Source organism: Camarhynchus parvulus, chromosome 6, assembly GCF_901933205.1.
Source record: "Camarhynchus parvulus chromosome 6, STF_HiC, whole genome shotgun sequence".
Lineage (NCBI taxonomy): Eukaryota > Metazoa > Chordata > Aves > Passeriformes > Thraupidae > Camarhynchus > Camarhynchus parvulus.
The window spans coordinates 19,858,137-19,879,400 of record NC_044576.1 but is presented as its reverse complement, the minus strand read 5'-3'; the positions used below and the strand labels follow the sequence as shown (position 1 = coordinate 19,879,400).

Below are 21,264 nucleotides of genomic sequence, written 5' to 3'. Positions count from 1 at the left end.
TCTTGCACAGTCAGGATCCAAGTATTACAGAGAAATTCCTCCTCTGTGGCATTCCTGCTGTGTGAACAGCCCCTGACAAGTGAGTACCCACTCCTGGTGAAAGTGAGCAGGGTGAGACACAGGAGTGCTGGCAATTCATGCTGCCATGCTTTGAGAGCTGCCTCCCTGGCCTGCCAACAAAAGCCCATGTTCCTCTTCCCATGCCACCACAGTTTGGTCTTGTATTCATGGAGCTGCAAGCATTTCCACTTGTGTTTGGGGTGCTGAGGGGCCCAATCTTACACCCATATGGAGTTTGGTGTGACAGAAGATGGAGTTCAACCTTCACCACCCCCTCAACAGCTGTGGCTCATTTTGATGGAGCTCAGCAGTCCAAGTGAAGCTTTGTTGGACATTGTCCTCTTGTGGTCAAGCCACCTGTTGGTCTCCAGTTCTCCTCCCAAAGCAAGGTATGCCCTGAATTCAGCCTTTCTATGTTAATTTAGGCACTGCTATGGAGGTACCCAAGTCAGAACCTTCAATGCCCTGATCTCTCCAGCACCAGGGGAGGCAGACAGGAACCTCATGGGATGATTCATTGCTTGGTGCCCTGTGTGCTTCTCCTCATCAGCTGTATGGGAACCTAAGGAGGCAGAGATTTTAACTTGGATGCTACAAGTGCATTGCTGAATCTGGGATAAGCATCACTCCCCTTAAATTTTCCTATTGTGATTTTTTTAATGGTAAAGGCATTTATTGAGACATAAAATACAGATGCCTTGGCTGAATTTTAACTCTTCACAGCTACCTCACGCTGTCCCGTTAGTCACCTTCAAGTCATTACAAACAGCACTTTCTGATTCTCTGTGTGCACATTTGCAGTGAAGGTGCTGAAGCCATTGCAAGAAACTGATATTGTCTGGTTTTAATACATTACTTAATCTGCTCAGGACTAAGCCAAGACAGACTTACTCTTCAGGCAGTTTCCATTTTGATGCAGTATTTACTTTAAATGAAAGGCCATGCTCCTATTCAAAGACATGATTTCCCCTCTCTCCTCTGCTGTCATTGGAGTCAGATAACAGGAAGAGACAGTAAGATAACTGCCACTTATTTAGATTTCACTGAAGCTTTCAGGCAGAAACAGGGACGCCAGCCAGAGCCAAATCAATTCATTTGAATGATTTGCTGATTATCCATGTTAGTTATTCCCTGATTATCTTGCCTGCTGTCCAGGACTAGCTCTTTGCCTTTGGGCTTGGGTTGGCTCCTTATTTTAACCTATTATTTCTAAGGAATATTCTGCAGCATGAGCAGTGCACCCCAGTCTGCAGATACCAGAATAATTGGCACTGGAAAAACTAAGGATTAATATTTTAATAACTGATTGACAGAAATAAAGCCTGATCATAGTTTTTCATGTGGGCATCTTAGCTTGTTACAGAAGCAGGGTTAATAAATACTTTAATAGCTTTTTTCAAGACTTTGGCTTGAACATTTAGATCGCTGCTTTTGTGTTTTAATTAATGCTTAAATTACGGACATTCCAAGAGCTTCCCATCAAGATACACTGAATTGTGATCATACTTGTAGAAGAATTTAATTTAAAAGCTGGGGAGCAGGTGAACATGCCCAAACAGGCATGGATGTGGTGACATGAACTCCAACAGCAGCGTAATGTGACGAAGGTAGGTGTCCAGGCCCCCAGTTTCCAATCCAGAGCTGCTAAACCACAGTCCTGTCCCTCTCATTTGGCAGCACAGTGCTGCTGGAATCACTGCTGCATCCCTCCAGGGAGCTCATGCGCTCCATCCCAGTACCACTCAGAAAAAAAAAGAGAATCAGTGCTGCTCCTAAGACTTTTCTTGAATGTAAGCTTTCTGTCCATAGAGTCTACAAGTTCATATTTCTAGGAGTCATACAAGATGATGAACTATAGCAAAGTTTAGGAAATTTGAGTCAATAACTTCGAGATGCTAAAGTACTATGGGTTGGAGCTACAGCAGCAGGTGGGTAATTCAGTCAGATTGTGCAGTCTGACCTCCTTCCTGCAACAAAAGGATCTGAAATATTCTTCAAAATCAAAGGTAATGTTTTATATGTTGGGGCTTCTGGTGATCAAGAGAAAATTAAGTCTCTGAATTTTATTCTCTTGCATTGTCATTACTTGCCAAGAGAGGCAGGCCCTCAGCCAACAGACTGTTTTCTGGCTTTTAACCATGTGCATTTTGACAACACAATGTAGATAAACACATACAGTTTTCTCAACAATAGAAATAAATCACTTCAGTCTATTCATTACCGTGCCTAAGTGAATTTTTCTGCAGTAACTGAGGCAGTTACACATTGTCTGAGCTAATGCAGGAGACATTTGAAAACAAGGCTGTGACCAAAATGAGATACTATCATTCTAAATGATGAAAGAAAGACACCTTCATGACAAAGCAATACAGATTAAATCACACAACATCTTTTGCAGCCAAACACAGAACAAAAAATTAAAGCAATTCATAATGCTATCAAAATTAGAGGCCAGTTTTCCCTCCCTCACAGACTGGTGCAACAGGTGCAGCCTGTGGGGTGAGGTTCTGCCCAGACAAGGTGGCAGCCAAAGGGCCAGGGCTCACTCCCTGTCCCAGCAGCCTGCCCTGCTGTCCCTGTCCCAGCAGCCTGCCTTCCTGTCCTTCCTGTGTGTGCACAAACGACGCTGTTCCTTTTGCTTGTCAGTCAGGACAAACGGAGAAGTCTAAGGAGGGACTGATAAAGCAGCAATTACAGAGCAAAGTCAACAAGAAGAGATGGCACCACAATGGGCGGTGGGAGCATTTGTTCAGTGAGGAGAGAGAGCTCCAGGAGCAGGTACAACTTTCACAGCACAGATAACAGGTTGCCATTTGACATCAGTCCCCAGTGAAGTTGATCCAACCTATAATATCTGCAAAATCAAACTTTTGGCTGGGCCAATAAATCTAGCCATTCAGAAACCTTAAAATTCCCCATTTCAGTTATACACTTTGCTGTAAACAGCATGTATTAAAGTCAGCTCGATCAGATCTATAAAAATATCCAAAGAGAAGCAATTTTTTGGCATAAAGATTATATTTTTTAAACTTACAGGCATCTGTTGACATCTGTGTGTCTTGTTAGGAGAGGAACACTAGAGGCTGCTTTACTAAGTCCATTAACTCCAATGCCTTCTTCCTGCCTGTGACCAAAGGAGGATACTGAGGAGAGCTGTGGGAGAAACAGGCAGCAGCAGAAAAATCCTTTCCTGCTTTCATCAAACACTTCTGAAAGGGTTTCCTGAGCCAAACACAGTGAGCAAGCTACTATGTTTAATAGTCCTCAATGTACCTATCCTCCATTAATTTCTCTTCTCTTTTTCTGAACCCATTTAGACTTTTGGCATCCAGCGCTTCCCATGGCAACAAGTTTCATAATTTAATTATGTGTTGTGTGAAAAAGTACTTCCTTTTGTTTGTTTTAAAACTACTAAAAGAGAATTACAGGATGCACAACAGAATTGCATGAGCAGACTTAAATGGGAAGATAATGTGGAACGACAATGGAAAATCAGTCTCAGCGCAGAGAACTGGAAACCAGCTTTGTTTTTGCTTTACTCTGACCACCAGTACAGGGTTAGTTAATACTTCCTATTGTTCCTCTCCCTGTCATAAATAAGCCAATTCACGTGATTAGTGTGAAAAGTTAGAAAACAGTCTGAGGTTTCTACAGAAATAGTAATGTTTGTTAGAAAGATGAGCCCCAAGGTTTTTCTTTTCTTTTAGGGAAGACAAGATATGGCGACTGCTGTGCTGAGGTCATTTGAATTTGCATTTGAACTTTCTAGGTGATGTGACAGTTAAAAATGTCAATATGATTTGGGGCTCTGTGGAGACACACCACAGGGAAAGAGCAAGTGAGTCTCTCTTCTTGGAACTGATGTGCGATAGCATCTGGAAAAGGTGAGAGCAGTTCTCTGCACCTCGTTACTGGGAAGCCAAGCTGCAGGAAGTTCAGAGAAGAGGAGCCAACTGTAGCTATATGCTTGGAAGAGCTGCCTGATGAGAAAAAGTTGCTGACAGCATAGCTGCTAACCAATGCTTAGGGAGTAAGATGACATAATAACTGTCAAGTAATGTTTTAAGTGTAAACCTGCAGGAATGAGAGGAACTAGGTTAGTGTGGGACAAGAGACTAGCATAAGTAGTGACAAACATAACAGAAAGAAAATGTAATAACAAGGCTTTATCATCCCTGGCCTTGCCCCATGTGTGGGTTTGACCTGGGTGTTCCTGGTCTCAGCATGCAATGTTTGCCAGGAGCACACACATTGGGATGCTCTCAGCCAGCACAGAGAACTGTGGCCACAAACTCAGCAGGGCCATTGCTCACACTGTGAAGAGGGGCTCAAGCGTTGCTTGCATGTCCCAAAAGCAACAGAAGCACAGTTCATGTCCCCTTCACATTACTGTCTCTGGCAATGCTGGCAGAACTTTGGTTCAGGTGCTCTCTGGAGAAAGCAGATCCCTGGGTCTGAGTTAGGGTGTAGGCAGACATGGAAAAACTAATCCTGTTTGGGCTTTATTGATACTCCCTAAGAAACTATTCACATCATGAAACCCCCAGACAGTGAGACTTAAGTATTCAAAGCCCATATGTGAACTAAATAGGAAGAAAACTGTAGAAAATGCAAGAGGAAATATTGAAAGTGCATTGTATTGCAACAGTTTCAACTGCAGCAGGGCTTGGGGAGTGTGCACAGCGGGTGACATGACTTCCTTCTGCTGCTTTCTGTGATTTAATGGTTATCTACAGCATCCTGACTCTTTAGGAATTTACCCTTCAGTGATACAGACAGAGGCTGTGCTGCTCTCTCCCAAACAAACCCATTTATCTGTAGAACACACTTATCCTGGCTAACTGACTTTAACACACATTCTTACAGTTTAATATTTTACAGGTGTCAGATGGGTGCTATGAAGGCTGCATAAGAGCAATGTCATGTCTACCAATAGATTCAGTCCTGAGAGGAAATGTAACATAATGTGAAAGAGACAAAAACAATAGAAAAACAGCTTGGCAAGCCACAGAAATTAAATGATAAAGAGGACTTAATTTAGACATATTTTAATATTAAATTGCTTAATTATATTCAAAAGTGGAGTACTCTGACTTGATTCTGTAATCACAGTGCAATTAAACCTGCCTTTATTTATGGCCAATACATCTGAGACTGAAGATCTCTTTTCTTCAAGAACAAATCTTGGAAGATAACATAATGGCAAAAGTCAGAAAGGGTTCACATTGTTCCTCCCACACTGGTGGATATTCTTCCAAGGACAGACGTGAGCTACATCTACCTTCAGTTTTAATTGGTTATATCATGTTAATTAATCCTAAAACTTTAATTTGTGCTACCTTCTAAAGAAAATCACTGAAAAATGTACAGATTTCCAAAAGATTATCAAAACACCCAGCTACACAGAGAGCAGTGTGGAACCTGTTCTCCTAAATGAAGATATTTGTCCAGTTAATTTCTAGTACATGTTGATAATATTATACAAGGAATAATTTTGGTCAATTATGCTCCTGTAATTAGTAGGTCTCTCCCACTAACTACAGGATCTCTGAAGTCTGTCCTGGTGAGCAGTCTGCTTTCTGCATCTCCTCTCCAAATGTTCTGTGAGTCTGAACAGATTTTTAAAAGCCCATTTTTGTACAGATTATATCTTTGGCCGTACCTTGACATGTGAAGAACTGTGTGGATTGGCATGTGACCCATATGCACAACATTTCTCATTGCTCTTTGTGTGAATGACCCCCACAACCTGCACTGTCTGTGGCTGCCTTGGAGACCTTGGAAGCGCACATGCTGTGGAATGGTGAGGATTCACTGACAGGGCTCGGGAAGGGGATCCCCAGATCCTTCTCCAGGCATTTCCTGCATGTGTCTGCTCCAGCAGAGTCAGGTGCAGAAGTGTGGACTGTAGATCTGCCTCTGAATTACTGTGCAGCAGCTGAGCTTCACAGGTACAAGCTGTCCCTCTTTGAAGATGTAGCACCAAGCTCTGGATTGAAGTCCAGCTGCCTCTTCCCAGCAGCTGTGTGTCACCTGTGTGTCCGCTGAGGATACTATTCAGACACCTATTTACATATTTTCATATTAGTTTTGCTGTAAAGTTTTAAAGTAAATAAACAGACTATGGTTAGAGATCAAGATTTCAATTAGCATCTCTATCAGGTTTGACTCTGGTGTCATGGTTTGACTTCAAGAGAACATCAGGGCTATGGCTTAGATTCTACTCAACACTAAAAACTTCTATGTCTACACCTACATCTTCCAACCCCAGTAATGAGATGAGGTAAATTTATGAGATGGACAAACTAAGCTAGGATTAAGAAAGAGCAGCTCTTCCAAAAAGTTAGTCAAGTCCAATGTTTAAAGTATTTGGAAGGTACTGTAATGTTTTGAATACAGATTTTAGATATATACAGATTTTATACTGGCATATTTATTTTCATGTCTAGCATAACTTATTTTTTCTTTGCTTTTATGAGAAGTAGTATAATAAGTGGAAGTTGTGTTGTCTAACTCTCCTGACACCTCTTGTGTGAACTAAGAGTGTAATTGAAATGATGAGGTCTCTGGACTCAGAGACTCGAGGCTGGCTGCTGTCTGTGACTGATGCTGCTGTGTTTTGTCAGTTCATTCTGGGCTAAGCAGTTTCTCTTACAGGGAGACCTCAGGGACAGGAGAAAGAAGGGGATACATCTGCCTTAGGGAAAAATTATTCTTTCTTAACTTTCTGCTATTTAATATTGTACTTAATGGGATATTTCCATGTGCCACCATCGAGGCAGATTCTCTCAGTCTGTTATGAAAAATAAATGATTCGCCTATGAAAATCATCAGCTCCAATGGGCTCCAAATCCACTGCACAAGTTCTGAATTTGTCTCTAAGGTAATTTCTCCAGCTTTCTAGAGCCAATTCCACCCAAGTATTTTGGCTTCTACCTATGAAAATGAAGCCTTTTGAAGTGTTTGTGCCCCTGAGAGTCTAACAATCAATTTTTCAGATGAGGACAGATTTCAGATCCATCCTTCTAACCCTACTGTTAAACAGGCATTAATAGTTAGCTAGGTGGTTATTGTAAGCTTCTGTATTTGACTATTAACAGCAACTGCATGTGTGGGTCCGCTCCATATAGAACAAACCTATCTAGGGATTGATTTTATGATGCCAAAATGATAAAGTTTCCTAAAAAATGTAGAGTGAATGTGTAAGCTCTGGAAAACATTAACAAAAATAACTAAGTAACACCCCCTATTCATACCTAATTCCTACTGACATCAAATTTAGCTGTGTGTACTTTGGACTCATTGGAACTGTTACCGTGAAAAATCTTGCTGCACAAGTCCTCTTTGAAACATAAAATATTTGTGTTCTGATTGCTCTGTTAAAAAAAAAAAAAGAGTTTTGTCATCACTGTAGTTTAGGCAGATTCTCCATTGTCTGGTGTCTTGTTACAGTAAATTATATCAACACAGAGTGGGTGTACAGTAGCCAGCAGTCTGTGTTAGCAGCATTTTAGATTCAGTTTGCACTTACGTAAATGATTGTGCAAGATGTGAGAGGCAATCTAGCCCCTGGGAATTATATATGGTTTTGGGCGTAATCTTTATGTGTGTAGCCAACACATAAAAATATAGAGAAGTTTTAACATGTTACTGTTGCCATCACCCCAAATAAATATAATTAAACAAGCAGCTTTCAGTCGCACTTATAGGCAGGATCCAGAATAGCTCATGTTTTTGGTGGCAGATATATAGGAAATATGAGCCTATAAGGAACAATATATTGCTTTGTTTTTCATAGCACTGTTCACCACATTCTCATAATGGTCAGATAAGAAAGTTTTCAGACCAAGGAAGGGTTAGAAAAGTGCATTTCAAAAAGTATTACAATTTATGTAGTTTAATATGATGCTTCTTTGCAATTCAGAAAAAAAGTTCTGGTGAATTGTATCACATTTCAGCTGAATTAAACTGGTTTAGAGATACTGTGTCACAATAATCACCAAGACAGCCCAGTCCAGAAAGAAAGTGGAATTAACTATGTTTATAATGTGGGGCCATGTGTTTCTTCCTTTTACCACAGAGCTATAAATGTTGCATATTCCACTTTGCAAGTCAAGGTATCCCAGAAGAGATATTAATGATATTGGGGGCTACAGGAAATGGAAGCACCTTAACAATATGTTCCCCCGAGGGTCTGGCATGTGCTGCCTTGGAAATCCTTGACAAGACTCAAAAGCACCATTAAAGCTTTTCTGCAGCTTGCTTTTTTTTTTTTTTTTTTTTTTTTCATCAGAGCCTGTGACAGCATATGTGAAAAACGCCCTTGCTGGTGGCAGCACATCTCTCATACCCACAAATATTAATTTAACATTAATGAATTGCTTAAACATTCCTGAGGTGCCTATGTCTCTCTGCAGAGATCTGGAGTCTTTATTTTGCCCAACTCTAAACCACAATCCCAAGTAAAAGAGCAAAGGAGGGACTGAAGAGACAACCCCCGGCCGACTTTTTGCCAGTTACTTTCATCTCTGGAAGTTTTCCCTGTGATGGGGCTCTGCAGGTTGTCAGGGCAAAGCAAAGATGTCTAAATGCCGGGGGGGGGGTTGGGAAAATCTGCTTTCCTCTAACCCAGTGCTCAGAAACAGCTGAACTGATTTTGCTGAAACCTTAAATGTACTCAGCATGATGGAGACTCCCTCAGAACAGATTTTTTTTCACTTGGATGATTTAAATTTGGCGAAATCATAGTGATGTAGAACAAAAACTGATACACTCCTGCTAGCTCTGCCTAGAAAAACAATTTATATGTCATCCACCCCATTTTAGACCAAGATTTGTCTTGTTCTGCTATACATAATAAATGGCTTTAAGACTAACTTGCCTTAATGTTTATTACAGTTGTAACTCATTTATTAAATCAAATCATGATGGTGAGGAGGAAGTTGTAAGAAGTGAATATCTAACAGATGAGTTATCTGGAAGAAGGCAGCACCTACTGACATCACCCTGCAACGTGCAGTGCCTCTGTCTGGAGCAGTCTGGCTTCCATGATGCTAGGAAAATCAGAGAGGTGAACTCCCTCCTATTTCCTCCTTGGAAGGTGTCCAAGGCTGTGGCCTCACCTCTCTTGGAAGGGTCTTGAAATATTTTCAATAATGGGAAGGGGTGGAATGGCTGTGGGCTGGATCCTCTTGTTAAGTGCCCTGTAGCATTAGGGAATGACACTGCCGGTAGCCTGCTCTAGCTGTTAAAAAGATGAAATTTTGCTGATTTGCTCACTAATTATGTACAGCCAAATGCAGCCATTGCAGCTAGGAATGATCCTTCTCTGATGTAACTATTCCGAAGCCTGTAGTGCCACAGAGGGTGCGATTGTGGGTGAAAATCCCGCTTTGGAGAGCAGAAACCGGCTGGTTACATGTCAGCGACAACAATCTGTGAGGCAAAGGAAAGTGTTCTGTGATTCCAGACGCATTCACCCATAAATTGCTGACCGTTTTATGTATTGCCCGATATAACCACTCCAGGAATCAGGAATATTCTGTTTATCGGGGCGTTTATCAGAGATAATCATGGGTGCGGTAGAAATACCGCCTGGCCCGTGTCGCTGGTTTTGGAAGGTTTCATTTCCTGATTTTCTGACAGTGGTGGGGGATCGTGGTGTTGATATTTTAAATTATTCTTATTTTATTTTAACGCAGCGGCCTGAGGACAGCCCAGCGCCCGCCCCCGCCGTGCGCGCCCGCGGTGCCGCCGTCCAGGTGTTTCGCGTTACCGCCGCCCCGTAAAAGCCGCTCACGAACACGGTGACACATAAACGCTAAATTAAAGCGGCGCTGCGGCCCCGCCCCGGGGCTGGGGCCGAGGGCGATCCGACCACCCGCAGCCGGGCCGCCGAGCGGCACCGGGCCCTGCCGGCTCCCCGCAGCACCGGCACGGCGGCGGCCGGCGGGAGGCTCCAGAGCCCCAGCGGAGACCGCGGTGCCGCTTCCTCCGGCAAAGGCTTCCCCCATCGAGGCACCTGTGAAGCGCCGGCCTTGGGGAAAGCTGCCCGGGGCTCCACGCAGGACAAGGGCTGGAAGGGCAGGGAAACGGGCTCAAAGCAGCCGATGGGCGAGGCTGGGCCGGGCTTGCAGCGCAGTCCCGGGCGCACCGTCCTGCGAGACCAGCGGGGTAACATCACTCCCAGTGGGGCGGCTGGTGGCAGCCGGCACCCCAGGCAGCCCGTCCGAGCCCTCCCCGCCAGCCCCCGGCCTGAGGGGACACAGGAGGGCACATTGTGGCCGGCTGCCTCCGGCCGGAGCCGCTCCTTCCATCGCCCCGCGAGGAGCGCGCCCGCGCGGCAGCGGCGCAGCCCCGGTCCCGCCCGGCTCCACCGTCGGGGCTGGCAGCGGCGCCTCCTGCAGCAAGTGGGGGCCTTGGTTTTTATTATTATTTTTTTCCTTGAGCTCAGGACTCCTCGAAGGCGGGTGATTTCACGGAAAGTGAAGGGGAAGACAGGGCCCCGAAGTTATTACACGAAATAATGAGTTCTCCAGCCGATTCCCCGGGCTGAGACCGTGCCAGTGCGGGGATGCACGCATCCCGCCCCGCCGCCCTTCAGAAATCCCCAGATTAGCAGGAAAACTTGGTGGTGTTTCAAGTGCATACCAAGAAAATTAATGTGAAAGCATTCCTCTTTCAATCGAGAAAGGCGTATATTTTCTCTCTCTCCCAAGGCTTCTCTCTCCATCCCCCCCACTTCCCCCCCCTCAGGGTTTTCCAGATAAATTGGAAAGCTTTCCAGAGGGAACCTGGAGAAGAAATAATAGAAATACTCAAGCACTGTCTTGGTTGCCCCGATCTACAGCACCTTTCTTTAAATGCCCGTTAGACTGTAAAATCCGGTCAAAACTGTATTCATTGCAACAATATTGGTAATAAAGTATTTTGTCTGATGTTGCATTGTCTTCTTCACAACAGAAACTACAAACCAAATGTATGTTCCAAGCGAAAAGGGAAAAGGTTTATTTAATCCAGAAAATAATTAAAATCTCATGTATTTTTATTGGTTTTAGTATCCAGCAGAGTGAAAATATTGAAACTCCGAGACCCCTTGCATTAAAAAGTCACAACTGTTCTATTTTATTAGTTCTGACTGTGTGAAAAAAATTATAAGGAGAACATTGAAAAAATCCGGGTTTTAGAGCCCCGAATGGCCATAAAAACAATAAAATCAACTATAAAACCTGCACTAGTGATATTAAAAAATTATGTAGTTCAATAAATGTGACATTTCATGAATGCGGATTTAATAGTCTCCAACCCGTGGAAAGAGGAAGGCTGAGGTCTAACAATTGAATTTGAAAGGGGCGGTTCTGTAGAACTGCAAAATTAAGTGCTTCATTTTTCTTGTTAGGGATTATGCAGTGGTAGTGGAATGTAATAACTGTGTCATTAAAACTTCCTTTTAACAAGGCCTATTGCTTGTATAAAAGTCAGAAAAGGGTAATCTCTTCCTCTATTTATTTGTTTTCCAATAATACAGCAAAACATTTTTTTTTCTTTTCGCATAAACTTGTTCTCAAGATTTGGAATCGACAGCTTGTAAAATATTGTGGGGGCCCTCCATTCTGCTGCCTCATATCATGCACGTCGTTATTCCAGAGGGCAACGGGTCATCGCTTTACTGTACATTTATTAAGTAAATCAAGCTGCAAATCCAACACTTCCAGATGAAAACATTAACTAAACCCCTTGGAAAGAGCAATGCCTGGGAGACTGAACACAGAGAAAAAATAATCAAAACTGTCAGCTCGCTTTACGTGTACCTGATATTTACAAGACACAAGACCACGCTTTAAAGGTGAGTTTTGGCATTTGTTAACAATGTAAAAAAAAGAAAACCTAACCTCTCTGTATTATTAAAAAATATATTTTTTTGTTTTTCATTTCACCAACACCCTTTCGTCTTGCTCTGAGCCTGCTGTTAAGATCTTCGTGGGTTTGAACCGTAGACCTTTTTTTTTCTTCTTTTTTATTTAAGAAAAAAAAAAGGCAGGGTTATACCAGCACCTGCTATTCCTTAACAGCTTTCCGTGCTCGCTGTCAGCACGGGGCCGTGTGAGGAAGACGGGACACGGCGGGGTCCGCGGACACGCAGGCTGCACCTGCCGCCTCCGCTCGCAGGGAGCGGGAGAAGGAGCGGCCGCGCCAGCCGCTGCCGTCGGGGCCAGGCCCCGGGTGCTTGAGGGGCGCGGGCAGATCGGGGGTCGCTGCCCCTTCCTCACACCTCCCACCACCCCTCGCCCAAGTCTGGCGGACAGCGGTGCTAGCGAGGGGCGGCCCTGCGGAGACGCCCGGACGGAGCGCGCGTCTCCCGCTAGGGGCTGCGGGGCAGGGGGAATCACCCGGCGGGATCTTAGAAATCGAATCGATGGAGCCCAGGTGGCGCTGCTCGGGCCGTCATGCCGCTTTCCCAGCCCGGGCTGTCGGGCACTGGTCCCCAGCCCCGCGCGGCGCCCGGCCGCCCCATCGTCCCCCAGTCTGCCGCCCGGTGCCGGCCGTCGGAGCCAGGCGGGACGCGAGCAGCGCGGCGCCACTTCCGGGCTCTCGGCTCTGTCCCGGGCACGGGGCCGGAGCCTGTGCCGCCCGCCGCCCACGCACTGCCCCCACTCGTTCCCGGCGCACGCAGTCAGGCGGAGCGCCAGCGCGGACTCTTCCAAGAGAGAGGTGCCCGGGCCGGGCGGGGGGTGCCCGTCCGCTTCGTGCCTCCTGCCTCGGTCCGCGCCTGGGCCACGCTGCAGGGGTCAGCGCGCACCCCCACGGGGAAACCCGAGCACCGCTGACGCTGCGCCCTGCGCCGGCAGAGGAGCGAGAACCGCTGCGGGAGGAGACAGGGCCTCTGTGCCGTCGGGGCCCAGCGGGCGACAGATCGCGCCCCGCTGGCCCGGGCTGCCCCGGCGGTGGTTGATTGGCGCCGCGGGGAGTTCGCTCCTGGAGGCGGGGGAGTGTTTGCCGGCGGGGGGTGGTTTCCCCCTTCCCTGGCCGGGCTCATTGGCCAGACGGCGCCGTGGCAGGAAGGGGACAGAGACCACGCGGGCTCCGCCCCGCGCCAATAGAAACCTATCGAAGGGTAACCCGAGCCCAGAGAAACCCGCGGCGGCGGTGCCAGCACCCAGCCGCCGCGGTCGGGGCCGGCTTTCCGCAGGGGCGGCCGGGGGCGCGGGGGTGCGCGGGCGGCGACCGCGCCATGCAGTACCAGCCTCCGGGCGCGGCGCCGGCGGCCCTGGGCGTCGGCGTCCCACTGTACGCGCCCACGCCGCTGCTCCAGCCCGCGCACCCCACGCCCTTCTACATCGAGGACATCCTGGGCCGCGGCCCCGCCGCCGCCCCGGCCCCCACTCCCTGCCCGCCCCGCCGCCGCCGACGCTGCCGTCGCCCAACTCCTCCTTCACCAGCCTGGTGTCCCCGTACCGGACCCCCATCTACGAACCGACCCCCGTCCACCCGGCCTTCTCCCATCACCTCGCCGCCACCTATGGCACTGGCGCCTACGCCGGGCCCCTCTACTCCTTTCCTCGCGCCGTCGGCGACTACGCGCACGCCCTGATCCGGCAGGACCCCCTGGGTAAGCCATGTGCCCCCCTCCGCCCTCCCCGGCTCCGGCGCAGATCTCGTCCCGTCCCCATCCCGCCGTCGGGGCAGGGGTAAATGGGAAGTGCCCGAAAGCGGTCCCCTTTCCCGCCCGCCCGCCGCTTCTCTGTGTTCCCCCGGCTCCCTCCGGCCCCCGTCTGATTTACAGTAAATTAGAGACGTGCCATGCTCCGGGTCTGTCAGCGAGACCACAGTGCGCGGCCGCCGTGACTCAGATTTGTTTTCCTTTAAACCAAGTGACTGTGAGAGTGTCCTTAGTAATGTCGCGTGTGGTTTTGGTGGGGAGTTTTAATTGTGCTTGGAGATCGCATGGCAGATCTCAGTCTTTCCTGCGGATGACTTGAAAAGCAGTCGGGAGGCCGGCTCCACTCGCTGGGGCCCCCGAGGTTCCTCTGCGGGTCGGCTCGGGCCGGGCCGGGCCGGGTCGGGGGTCCCGGTGGTTACTTTGCGCCTTTGGCCGGGAAGCGACCCCTCTGCGGGGGCTGAGCCCCATGCCCGGGCTGCAGCACTTGTTCTTAGTGATTGCAAAACTGGACCTGACTCACCACATTTGTGCAGTGAAAGAGGCTGACCCTTTCCGTTCATACAGGAAACCTTGAGCTCTCGATAGGAGTAAATCTGGTTTCAGAAGCTGTTAAGTGTTTTCCTGGCCGCCTGAAGCAGGCTCTTCCCCGGGAGTCGTGCACATTGCTGATTACTTTATCGACATCCTCAATACAGACAAATTCAGGAAACACTCGACTTCTGATAGCCGGGATCCGTTTTTCTGATATTGTTCATTTCCTCTGTGTGGGATGTGACTTTATGACAGCTAAAATAACCAGTTGCTTCCTATTTTTTGAGTCTGTTTTGCACAAGAATTACTAAAGCCTGACGCAAGCAAAATCTCGAAAAACAATGCAGCAAATTGCAAAGGGTGCAGGCAGTAAGACAAACAGCGTGACTCAGTAGCACTGGCCGGAGCCTCCTGCCCCGAGACGCGGCTGCGGCTCCGCAGCGGGGCCGGTTCCCCGGCGTGTCGCTGCCTGCACCGCCTCGCCCCTCACCCGGGCCCGGCTGAGCCTGTCGGGCACCCCGCGGCCCCTGGCGGGCAAAGCCCCAGCCGAGGGTGGGGGACAAGCGGGCTCTTCTTCCTAGAAGCCCAGTGCCCTCCTGCTGGCGCGTCACCCCTGCCCAGCGATGTCACCGCTCTCCACAGGGACTCGGGCACTGGCTCAGTGAAAGGGAGACGGTTTCTTTAGGGCATCGCAGTAAAAGAGCAGAAGGAAGCAAAGGTCTTTTTTTTTTTTTTTGGTCTCTTTCTTTGCGAGATAGACCAACAGGAAACACATTGACGGAAATGTTGCCAAAGCCCGTAAAGTGACTTTAACTGGTGTCTCCGTTTGGCGGAGGGGAAAAAATCAGAGAGGGGAAAGATCAGAGTAGGAACTGAGAGAAATAAAATCAGGCGAAGGAAATTAGCGAGCCCTGGACCCGGCGCACTACCAGGCCTGGGGCTGGGCAGGGGCTCCCCAGTCCCGCGTGTCCGCGGCCGGCTGGTGACCCTCGGCGCTGTGCCTCTCTTTGTAGGGAAGCCGCTGCTGTGGAGCCCCTTCATCCAGCGGCCGCTGCACAAGAGGAAGGGGGGCCAGGTCCGCTTCTCCAACGACCAGACCATCGAGTTGGAGAAGAAGTTCGAGACGCAGAAATACCTCTCCCCGCCGGAGAGGAAGCGTCTGGCCAAGATGCTGCAGCTCAGCGAGAGGCAGGTGAGGCCGTGCCCCCGCCCCGGGGAACCGCACCCCCTTCCCCTTCGCTCCAGGCCCCGCCGTGCAGCTGCTGGCGCTGCATCGCTCCCGGGGACCTGGCCGGCTCAGGGTCGGCGGGGAAGGGGTTTTTGGCAGGTTCTTGCTTTTTGCTTGCGGCTTGGGAAAGGCTCTGGGTGCTAGCTGGCTCCAAGACTACCCTGCACCTTTTCTCATTGTCGTTGCTCAGGTCAAAACGTGGTTTCAGAATCGCAGAGCCAAATGGAGGCGTCTAAAGCAGGTACGTAGATGTTTCTGTTTCTATAGAAATAAGTATTTTAATTGTCTTATCTTATGCCGTGCTCGCCTATTCCAGGTTGTATGCAGAAGTCATCTGAAAGGCTGTTTAACCTCTTCACCTTGATTAAAAAGACAAATAGTCATGCTGGAATCCATGAGGGCTCGTTCAGGCAGCACTAACGTTAAAAGCTTCTAATGCAGTTCCTATATCAATTATGCCCGTCTTTCACACACCACCTATTAAAACTCCACGGTAATTGTTTTGTAAACCCATATGTTGTTTAGCCAATTAACGTGGAGAAGATAAGTAATTGTCAGTAAATTACTTAGGCAGTTTTTTTGGAGAATATTAACTAGTGTTTTAAAATACCCTCTCTTAATAAACACAAGTTGATGTATTTTGCTAATGTCGGGAGAAGGCAGGTACAAACACCGTGTTTGTTTTGAGGAGCCACATGGAAAATTGAGTAGTTTTTACCTTCCTTTCACAAGCAGTTACAATGCATTAGCCTAAGAACTTAAAGCAGTTTCCCTTCCCTTAGAAATCATGCTCAAGCAGATAATTATTTAGGGGTTTTTATGGCACATAGGGACTCAGCAAAACTGAGGTCCCTTGGCTCAAATATTTTTGAAAAATTCCAGCATTTTGGCCTGAGTCTGGCTTCAGCAAGTGTGACATGGATGCACACATTTTACTGGCAAATCTGCCTTTAATATAAAAGCAAAAAGAAAAGTAAACTAATCACGGTATGGTGCTCTACATGAGTCTGTTCTGTGACCCTCGCCTGAGTTTAACTCAATCTTCAGGTGATTTTTTAATAAAGTCCTATTATTCTGGCAAGAGGCTGCGTAGGGCCCAGCCCATGCCACAGTGTCCAGAGAGCTCGCTTGGGATCTCGGCTATTTTAAGTCATTTCCTCCTTTTCATTCAGTCACATCCATTTCTCCAAGCCTGCACAGTTATATCATGGGTACGTGTCTCTGCCTGCTTTTCCTTTCACGTAGCATTTCATGCCCCCTTAGGGGACTGGGCTCTCCAGACAGGTGCCAACACAGGGCTACTCTTGGCTTCACAAACAGGGTTTTGGTTTGAGTGGTGAGTGTTTTAATGTTGAGTTTTAGCTTAATTAGTAATTTTTTTTCCATTTGCTTTTGGACCACTGATGGATTCAGCCTCCCTCCTCTTGCTACTTATCGGGTGTAATTAAAGAAAGATCAGGGCAGGAGGAAGCTGTGTGTCGGTGTTTGTAGACTCATAATAAACATTTGCTTTGCTAAAGACAAAAGTTCAGAGGTTCCTGGGCTCCAGCAGCTCCTGACTCTTTTGAAGTGGCTGTGATAACCATCGCCAAGGAGCCCTATTCACAGCAGCAGCCCCTGTGGCTGTGAGGGAGTGCGATCAGAGCCCTCGCCCGGCCCTGTCCCACTCGGCCAGGTTTATAGGTAGGAGGCCCAGAGAGGACACCTGCCTTTTTCTGCAAGGTGGTTTTCCCACACAGCACAGCTGGAATTCCCGGGCCTCCCATTTCTGTGGCCTCTAGTTCTGTACCAAGCAGGCTTCTTTCATTGCAGGAGAACCCCCAGGCCACCAAAAAAGAAGAAGTAGAAGGTGCTGACAGTCACAGTGACCAAAGGCCGGAGAGCTGCCAGAGCCCTGAGCAGAAGGGTAAGGAGGTCTCTCTGGATGGCTCACAGTACACCCCCTCACCAGCCTCACAGGAGGACCTGGACTCAGAGGTCTCTGATGACTCTGATCAAGAAGTGGACATTGAAGGCGATAAAGGCTATTACACTGCTGCCCACTAACAGTCCCATGCAGAGAGCGGACCTAACTCGGCTTGCACTTTACCAGGGGCTGGTTTGAAAGAATACTGTGCTACAGGAGAAAGCTTTCACGGTTACATTGAAAGAAAAAAGCATCACCAAATAGACTAATTTTATAACAAGCAGAGAAAGAAAGATGTATTTTCTGCAAACAGTTCAGTTTTGGCATCTCTAATTTGGTTAAAGGACCATGGTTTGTATTTAATTACTTGTAAGATATGTTTGTACAATAATCAATGTTCTAACTGGAATATTATCCTGCACCCTGTCCTTACTCATGGTGGTGGAGAGGGTCTGAATCAGCTGCTGTCGGTGATCAGGCAAAACTCTAACTAGTGTGGAAGTGAGTATGGATTGCAGGACTAAGCCCTTTATATGTGTAAACAAACGTACTTTAAATAGATTAATTTAAACGCCCTTTGTAAGCAGAGAAACATGTTCTGTGAAATAGGGAGGGATTTGACCATCCCGAGAAGTGCCTTATACTCACACCCTTTTATGTGCTCTCTACTGAGACATCCTTCGTTCGTCAGATAGAGTTGTCAGACAGATTCCTTTTTCTTCTTGTGTGAGATGAAATGTACCTTCTCAGATTTTCAAGAATTTTGTCTCACAGTTTGGATGGTTCCATTTGCAGAAAAAAAAATATTTTTCTCCTTCAAAATCTCTAGCACTGTTTTTTATGGATTTCATATTTGAGAAGAAAATGTGGGGAGTGATAGGGCCCTGCTGCAGGACAGAAACTGGCATGAGCTGCCGGGCATAAGTGAAGCACACAGCCATGGGAAGATAATGCCTATCATACAAGTATCTGCTTCTGTACATACTAGTTTTCTTTAAAAGTCTTGTGGTTTTATACCTCACATTGTTCATATTTTGTACATATTTGTTCAGTGTTTAAAAAAAAAGGCAAAACCTGGTATTTAATTTTTGATGGACATATCTGTGAAATAAACCTAAACTCTGCAACACTCGCCACTCTGGCTGTCCAGTTACTGGCAGGAGAAGACCCAAAACCTCTCCTCTGCCAGGCATGTTGTAAACGCCTTTTCCCTCAGTACTGTGCCAGCCATCAGCCATCCCACAGCTTTCTGGGCACCCTTAGTTGCAGGAGTCTCGTGTGGGTTCTCTGCTGTATTTTTTTGCTGTATTTCAGCCTCCCACCCCACGTTTCGGTTTTGCCTGTGACTGTGCCCACATGGGAACGGGCTCTGTGGCAGGAGGAGGAAAACCTGGCTGGCAAGCACAGGCTGAAAGCGTGGGTGTTTACCCCCGAGTTGCCCCGACCTCGGTGGGCTGGAGAGGGGTGCGGGCTGGAGGAGGAGCGGGGCCAGCAGGGTTTGCTCGGGGCCGGGCATCGACCCCAGCCAGGGCAGACGCTGACCCACCTGAGTCAACAATGGTTATTCATCGGCCTTTCTCCGAAATGACTCGGGGAAGGAGCACGAAACCCGGGCTGAGAGCTGCTCCTGGGAGCGGGCATCCTGGGTGGGCACCCGCGTGGGTATTCAGCCCCTGCAGGTGCCACGGTGAGTGCCCAGGGGACAGGGATTTACACCCGGCCAAGTGTCACAGAGGCTTTTAGCGCCAAGAAATGCTTTTAGATAGCAACAAGTGACTATTGTAACTGGCAAGGGCAGATGGCCTTTAGACCAGACAAGCTGTAGCTTCTAAGTGAGTTAATTCTTTCAGAAACATCAGCTGAGTTTTCTGAATGAGTGGCTTTAACTTTGGTTTGTTCGAAAACCGCGCTCATGAACGGGGCCCGGAAAGACGAGGTGATCGGGAGGTTCTGTGCCCCCTGCCCGTGCACGCCGGGCACAGGCCCTGGCCCCGCGCTGCTCCGGTCGGGGGGCGCGGGCACCGGCCCCTGGTTTAACGCCGCCCGTGACAAAGGGAGGGAGCTCCGGGGCGCTCCGGGCCGTCCCTGGGGCTCCTCTCCGCCTTTGCGCCGGGATCGAGCCCCAGCGCGGTGAGCGCCACGCGAGGAATCGCTGAGGGCGCAGACAGCTCACAGCGGGGCTGAGCTGAGGAGGAGATCCCTTCTCCATCCCTCGGCTTTCCTTCACTCGGGTTGCCGTCCCGGGCCTCAGCGCGGGTCCCGACGGGGACGGGGACGGGGACAGCCCACCGTGAGTCGCGGGAGCTGCGGCGGGGGGAGGATGGTGAGGTTGTGAGGGCCGGAGCAGAGCAGGGAGCGCTCGGGAAGACGCCGTCCGCGTCTGTTTTTCTTTATCTGTTTATCTGTCCCGACCGATATCAAGGTACACGAAACTGGAGTCACCTCTTCAATGGGACTTCGTGTTACGGCTGTGCTTTCGCGTGGGGATGGGAACACGCGTGGAACAGGGCGGCCGTGACGGGCGGGCGGCCGGTGGCGGCCCGTGGGAGTGGGCGCCGGGCAAGCCGCATTTCCACGGGGCTGATGCCGGCGTTCCCGGCCGGGACAAGCCGGGAGCCAGCCGGCCCCGGTGCGGTGGGCGGGGCGGGGGCTCTGCCCGAGGAACTGCGCGGGGTCGCGTCCCGGGAGATGTAATGGGGTCCCGGGAAGCCAACCCAGGCGCTTTCCCCGCCGTGGCGGAGATTTGGCGGCTCCCTGCAGGCGCGGAGCGCAGATGCGCCGTCTGCAGCCGCCTGGCCCGGGATGTGGATTTCCAGGGTGTCGCGACAAGTGACAAACAGCGCTGTAACCCAGGGTGGGCAGTCGATATGTCCTTGCTCACCCGCCCATCCGGGGAGGGGGCTCAGGGAGGTAAAACACACCGGCGGGGCCGGCCGAGCTGCTGCTCAGAGGTAATCCCCCAGCGGCTGCCCCTAATTTCCCCAGCTCGTTTCCACGCGGGGGAGACCGACGTGGGGATGACCACGGTGGGGCGGACGAGTGTCCTTCCACGGGCAGTCTCTTCTCTTTGGCAGGAGAAAAACAGCCAAAGCACTTTACACCGTTCGGGAAAACCTTCGAGCCCCTTCCGTGCCACCCCGCTCTGTCCTGTTTGTTTGCCCGTTGGCTATTCCATGCCGAGCTGGCACGCATGACCTTTCCAGCACAACTCCCGTCTTGTTTTCGACTTTTTTATCAGCCGATTCAACTTGAAAATGGTTATCATTTAGCAGAAAAACAAACAGAAAACCACATTTTTGTAAGCAAAACGTTAATGATTGGAAGAATTGCACCAATTTCAGCTTGACAGTGTGTGATTAATCCTCCGGGTCAGGTACTTATATTTTTAGTCATTAGGTTCGTCGGCCTTTGATATGCAGAACTGTTTCTAGCCTAATAGGCTATCGACCGGGCCGCTGTGTACTTTGACTCGGTGCGCAGCGCGGTCCCCGGGCCCGCGGGAGCGCAGCGCGGATGCGCGCAGGCGCCGCCGCCGGGCGGGCTCGTCCCGTCCCGCAGGCCCGGCCCGGGGCAGCCGGGGCACGGCCGAGCCGCCCCGGCCCCGCAGGTGGCCCACGGGCGGGACAGCCGAGCCCGTCCCGCGGCCGGGACATCGCGTGGGGCTGCGCGTTCGCGCCCGCCGCCCGTGCTGCCGCGGGGCGGGAGAGGAGAAAGGCGGATACGCGATGTTTGCAAAGCAGGTCACTTTAATCCTTCACGCTGAAATGTCCAGAGCCTCTTCTATTGCACAATAATAGGAAATAATAACTCAGGGCTGCTAATTGTTTGCTTTCGCTGAAAAGGACCTTCCTCTGGTCATATCGGATAAAAGGAGTTTTA

General features: G+C 49.2%; 1 protein-coding gene across 1 annotated transcript; it reads left to right on the top strand.

The window, feature by feature from the left end:
* Positions 1-13,291: 13,291 nt before the first annotated feature.
* On the top strand, positions 13,292-18,514 carry HHEX (hematopoietically expressed homeobox). The gene is given in 5 exon segments (XM_030950685.1): positions 13,292-13,462; positions 13,465-13,669; positions 15,265-15,443; positions 15,670-15,720; positions 17,292-18,514. Coding segments are annotated over 5 exon segments (840 nt in total). The 3' UTR covers positions 17,526-18,514.
* Positions 18,515-21,264: the final 2,750 nt, after the last annotated feature.